The 6,343-nt window shown below is 59.9% G+C and overlaps 1 protein-coding gene across 1 annotated transcript in view; it reads right to left on the reverse strand.

Moving 5' to 3' along the window:
• LOC144488499 (structure-specific endonuclease subunit MUS81-like) overlaps window positions 1-3,569 on the reverse strand; it is a gene marked incomplete at its 5' end in the record, with an annotated part of 28,784 nt that extends 25,215 nt beyond the window's left edge. Inside the window, 3 exons of the mRNA XM_078206548.1 lie at window positions 572-688; window positions 1,164-1,276; window positions 3,442-3,569. Of these exons, the coding sequence (XP_078062674.1) occupies window positions 572-688; window positions 1,164-1,276; window positions 3,442-3,569 (358 nt within the window). The remainder of the gene's footprint in view (window positions 1-571; window positions 689-1,163; window positions 1,277-3,441) is intronic.
• Between the last annotated feature and the right edge of the window lie 2,774 nt (window positions 3,570-6,343).

Here is a 6,343-nt window from a genome sequence, read left to right on the forward strand (position 1 = left end):
GTACCTGTGTGTTAACGATAGCTTGTTGCAGCGAGCGGGGCTGTGTTAGGGGATCCTGTACCTGTGTGTTAACGATGGCTTGTTACAGCGAGCGGGACTGTGTTCGAGATCCTGTACCTGTGTGTTAACGATAGCTTGTTACAGCGAGCGGGACTGTGTTAGGGGATCCTGTACCTGTGTATTAACGATGGCTTGTTACAGCGAGCGGGACTGTGTTAGGGGATCCTGTACCTGTGTGTTAACGATGGCTTGTTACAGCGAGCGGGACTGTGTTAGGGGATCCTGTACCTGTGTGTTAACGATGGCTTGTTACAGCGAGCGGGACTGTGTTAGGGGATCCTGTACCTGTGTGTTAACGATGGCTTGTTACAGCGAGCGGGGCTGTGTTAGAGATCCTGTACCTGTGTGTTAACGATAGCTTGTTACAGCGAGCGGGGCTGTGTTAGAGATCCTGTACCTGTGTGTTAACGATAGCTTGTTACAGCGAGCGGGGCTGTGTTAGGGGATCCTGTACCTGTGTGTTAACGATGGCTTGTTACAGCAAGCGGGGCTGTGTTAGGGGATCCAGTACCTGTGTGTTAACGATAGCTTGTTGCAGCGTGCTCTCCGGCAGGCTGAGGTGTTTGACAAAGCTGCAATCCTCCACCAGATAGATGCGATTCCTGAGCCCACAGCGCTTCATCCGGAACTGCGGAGACAGAGAGCAGTCCTTTACACAGAGCGGGAGAACTGCACTGAGAGAGGACGAGTGGGGGGTGGCACAAGGAGCAACGGGGAGAGGGCATGTGGGGGTGGCAAAGAGGGTCGTGACCACTGTGCCACCAGTTGTACTGAGACTTCCCGACTTCCTTGCTCCATTCCCCCTTGGAATAAAGGAGAACATTCCACTTGCCCTTCCCTTGCTGTACCTGCAGGTTGACATTGAGGGATTGATGAACCAGGACACCCGGATCCCTCTGTGTTGGGCATTAACCTCGACAGGAACACACAGGGTTACAGAGCGGCAGCAACGTTAAGATCACTGTTTCTTCGACAAGACTGCCCGAGGGGGCTGGGCGGGGATGATGGGGCCGGGGGATGAGGGGTGGCCCTGGGGGGGGTGGGTGGGTGACGGGCGGGGGTGGGGGACTGGATGGGGACGAGGGGAATGAAAGCTCCCTCACCTTCTGCTCCCGGAAGCGGCCGTCCACGATACTGCCGCACAGGTCGTCCATTCGCTTCCTCTCCACCACGTACTCCAGCACCAGCTCCCGGGCTCGGGGGGGCTGCTGCTGTCCTGTGAGCCAAAGGGGAACGGAGACCGAGACGTCAGCACGACACCCCTCGCAGCTCCCCCCAACCCAGCTCACCCTCCCCCCCACCGCCCCCCAACATAGCTCACCCTCCCCCCCGCCCCCCCAACCCAGCTCACCCTCCCCCCCACCGCCCCCCAACATAGCTCACCCTCCCCCCCGCCCCCCCAACCCAGCTCACCCTCCCCCCCTCCTCCCGCCCCCCCAACCCAGCTCACCCTCCCCCCCCCCCCACCGGCCCCCCAACATAGCTCACCCTCTCCCTAACCCAGCCCAAGCTCCCCCCATTCCACCCTCGCCCCCCCCCCCCCTCCACCCCAACCCAAGCTCCCCCCTTCTTAAAGTGTATTCATTAGTGCCACAAGTAAGTTAACTTCATTAATACTGCAATGAAGTTACTGTGTAAATCACACTCTGGCACCCATTCAGGTCAATGCGTCTAACCAGCTGGTCTTTCGGACTGTGGGAGGAAACCGGAGCACCCGGAGGAAACCCACGCAGACACGGGGAGAACGTGCAGACTCCACACAGACAGTGACCCAAGGCCGGGAATCGAACCCGGGTCCCTGGCGCTGTGAGGTAGGAAGGAGACATTAGGCGCAGGGGACCAGTCGATTATCAGCGTATGTGTTCTTTTTGGCCTTGTGATATTTTTCCATGTTAAACAATGTGAATAGTGTTGCTGGGGAGTGACTCCCCCCAGAGCCTGTCCACTGGGAATCCTGCGGAGAGTAACTCACCTCCTGACTCCCCCCAAAGCCTGTCCACTGGGAATCCTGCGGAGAGTAACTCACCTCCTGACTCCCCTCAAAGCCTGTCCACCATCTACAAGGACACAAGTCAGGAGTGCGATGGAACACTCTCCACTTGCCTGGATGGGTGCGGATCCCAACAACACTCGAGAAGCTCGACACCATCCAGGACAAAGCAGCCCCGCTCGATCGACACGCTAACCACAAACACTCACTCCCTCCACCACCGACGCACAGTGGCAGCAGTGTGTACCATCTACAAGATGCACTGCAGCGACTCGCCAAGGCTCCTTCGACAGCACCTTCCAAACCCACCACCTCTGCCACCTAGAAGGACAAGGGGGGGGCAGCAGACACATGGGGAACACCCCCACCTGCAAGTTCCCCCTCCGAGCCACTCACCATCCCGACTTGGAAATATATCGGCCGTTCCTTCACTGTGGCTGGGGTCAAAAATCCTGGAACTCCCTCCCTAACAGCACTGTGGGTGTACCTACACCACACAGGGACTGACTGATGTCCAATCACAATCCTGGAACTCCCTCCCTAACAGCACTGTGGGTGTACCTACACCACACAGGGACTGACTGATGTCCAATCACAATCCTGGAACTCCCTAACGGCATTGTGGGTCAACCCACAGCCCGTGGACTGCAGCGATTCAAGATGGCGGCTCACCACCACCTTCTCAAGGGGCAACTAGGGATGGGCAATAAATGCTGGGCCCAGCCAGCGAAGCCCATGTCCAACTAATTAAGAAAAAACAGATCACAAAGCTGCCACGGTACTGATTTTCGAATCAAAGAACTAATCGGATTTGGAAGAGTGCTTAGTGTTAATGAAAAGTTTACTAGTGTCACAAGTGAGGTTTACATTAACACTGCAATGAAGTTACTGTGAAAATCCCCCAGTCGCCCACACTCCGGCGGCGCCTGTTCGGGTTACACTGAGGGAGAATTTAGCACCCTAACCAGCACAGTCTTTCGGACTGTGGGAGGAAACCGGAGCGCCCGGAGGAAACCCACGCAGACATGGGGAGAACGTGCAGACTCTGCACAGACGGTGACCCGAATCCACCACCACCCCTCAACCCCCCCTGGAGGAAATAGTTTCTCTCGCACTAAGTTGATCTTTCTCTGCACCCTAGCTGTGACAGTAACACTACATTCTGCACCCTCTCCTTTCCTTCTCTATGAACGGTATGCTTTGTCTGTACAGCGCGCAAGAAACAATACTTTTCACTGTATCCCAGTACACGTGACAATAATGAATCAAATCAAAGTGGCTGGAGAGGTTGGGCGCCTGGGTTGATCCGAGTTCCAGCCATACTTGAGGGAGATGGGAGTGAGTGGGGTGTGGCTCGGCAGGGGGCCGGGGAGAGGGGGGGGGGGTCGTACCTGGATGGTGCTGCACCCTCTCGCGTGCGATCCACAGGAAATCCCCCACGTGGAGCTTGCGGACGTCAAAGTTGATCTTGTTTCGCTTCAACTCCGTCACCAGCTCCCGCTTCCGGTGACTCGCGCCACTGAGAGAACAGCAAGGAGCAGGAGTCAGAGGCTGCGTACCGGGGAGTGGGGGGGGGGTCATAATCGCGGGGGGGAGTGGGGGGGGTCACAGGCGCAGAGGGAGGGGGAGGTCACAGTCGCAGGGGGAGGGGAGGGTCACAATCGCGGGGGGGGGGGGGGTCACAGTCGCAGAGGGAGGGGGAGGTCACAATCGCAGGGGGAGGAGGGGAGGGTCACAATCGCAGGGGGAGGAGGGGAGGGTCACAATCGCAGGGGGGGTCACAATCGCAGGGGGGTCACAATCGCAGGGGGAGGAGGGGGTCACAATCGCAGGGAGAGGGGAGGGTCACAATCGCAGGGGAGGGTCACAATCGCGGGGGGGTCACAATCGCAGGGGGGTGACAATCGCAGGGGGAGGAGGGGGTCACAATCGCAGGGGGAGGAGGGGGTCACAATCGCAGGGGGAGGAGGGGGTCACAATCGCAGGGGGAGGAGGGGGTCACAATCGCAGGGGGAGGAGGGGGTCACAATCGCAGGGGGAGGAGGGGGTCACAATCGCAGGGGGAGGAGTAGAGGGCTGCATGACCGCGTACCCCTAACCGCCTGGCGGAACCCGCGATGCCTCCCAAAGCCAAACAGCCGGCAGGCATTCGCCCGGGGGGCGTCGGGACAGGGGGGGTGGGGGGGGCACTCAGCCCCCCTCGGTCAATTCGATGGGGGCTGATCTGCATCTTAACTCGGACCACCAGCCTCGCTGCAGTAACCCTCGATCCCCTCCCCCTCACCCAACACACATCTCTCGACCTCAGTTCGATCGATCCCCTCCCGGACTCCACAGCTTTTCCGGGTGTTGTGGATGGGGAAATAGTTCCAGGTTCCCACTCCGCTTTGTGTGAGGGTGCCTCCCACCACCGCCCTGGAACAGCCTGGTTCCAATTGTAACGTTCGGCCCTGCCCTTTGCCCTGGACTTCCCCTCGCTCCCCACCAGAGGAAACAGTTTCTCTCGATCGAACACTTGAATCAGCTGAAACCCCCTCGGTGAGGTGACCCTTGCAGGAACTCGAGTCCCAGTCCACGTCATTTAACCCATTCTCCTCAGGGACCCCGAGGTGTTTCACGGAGCGGTGGAGCAGATACTCGTCTGATCATAGAATCCCTACAGTGCAGGAGGAGGCCATTCAGCCCATCGAGTCTGCACCGACCACAATCCCACCCAGCCCCTATCCCCTCGTATTTACCCCTGCTAATATCCCCGACACGAAGGGGCCATTAAGCACGGCCAATCCACCTAACCCGCACATCTTTGGACACTAAGGGACAATTTAACATGGCCAATCCACCTAACCTGTACATCTTTGGACACTAAGGGACAATTTAGCATGGCCAATCCACCTAACCTGCACATCTTTGGACACTAAGGGACAATTTAACATGGCCAATCCACCCAACCTACACATCTTTGGACACTAAGGGACAATTTAGCATGGCCAATCCACCCAACCTACACATCTTTGGACACTAAGGGACAATTTAGCATGGCCAATCCACCTAACCTGCACATCTTGGGACACTAAGGGACAATTTAACATGGCCAATCCACCTAAACTGTACATCTTTGGACACTAAGGGACAATTTAGCATGGCCAATCCACCTAACCTGCACATCTTTGGACACTAAGGGGCAATTTATCACGGCCAATCCACCTAACCTGCACATCTTTGGACTGTGGGAGGAAACCGGAGCACCTGGAGGAAACCCACGCAGACACGGGGAGAAGGTGCAGACTCTGCACAGACAGTGACCCGAGCCGGGAATCGAACCCGGGTCCCTGGCGCTGTGAGGCAGTAGTGCTAACCCACTGTGCCACCTGATGTTTGACACCGGGCTTTGAGCAGTCCTGTAACATCCCGAGCCGGCCTTGGGGTGAGGAAAGAGAGACAAGAAACGTCATTAGACAGCAGCGCTGCCGGCTGGATGCCCAGGGGAGGAGGGAGCGGCCTGAGCTTGGATCCCATCGCCCCTGGCGCTGACAGGCGGAGATTACACCATTGGGGGGGTGGGGGGGAAAACGGGGTGGCGGGGGAACGGGGTGGGGGAGAAAACGGGGTGGGGGGGAAAACGGGGTGGGGGGGAAAACGGGGTGGGGGCGAAAACCGGGGTGGGGGGGAAAACGGGGTGGGGGGAAAACGGGGTGGGGGGAAAACGGGGTGGGGGGGAAAACGGGGTGGGGGGGAAAACGGAGTGGGGGGGAAAACGGGGTGGGGGGGGAAAACGGGGTGGGGGGGAAAACGGGGTGGGGGGGAAAACGGGGTGGGGGGGAAAACGGGGTGGGGGGGAAAACGGGGTGGGGGGAAAACGGGGTGGGGGGAAAACGGGGTGGGGGGGGAACGGGGTGGGGGGGGAACGGGGTGGGGGGGAACGGGGTGGGGGGGGAACGGGGTGGGGGGGGAACGGGGTGGGGGGGGAACGGGGTGGGGGGGGAAACGGGGTGGGGGGGAAACGGGGTGGGGGGGGAACGGGGTGGGGGGGGGAACGGGGTGGGGGGGAAACGGGGTGGGGGGGAACGGGGTGGGGGGGGAACGGGGTGGGGGGGAACGGGGTGGGGGGGAACGGGGTGGGGGGGAACGGGGTGGGGGGGGAACGGGGTGGGGGGGGGAACGGGGTGGGGGGGGAACGGGGTGGGGGGGGAACGGGGTGGGGGGGAACGGGGTGGGGGGGGAACGGGAACGGGGTGGGGGGGGAAACGGGGTGGGGGAGGGAACGGGGTGGGGGGGGAACGGGGTGGGGGGGGG

Source organism: Mustelus asterias, unplaced genomic scaffold (assembly GCF_964213995.1).
Source record: "Mustelus asterias unplaced genomic scaffold, sMusAst1.hap1.1 HAP1_SCAFFOLD_1615, whole genome shotgun sequence".
Lineage (NCBI taxonomy): Eukaryota > Metazoa > Chordata > Chondrichthyes > Carcharhiniformes > Triakidae > Mustelus > Mustelus asterias.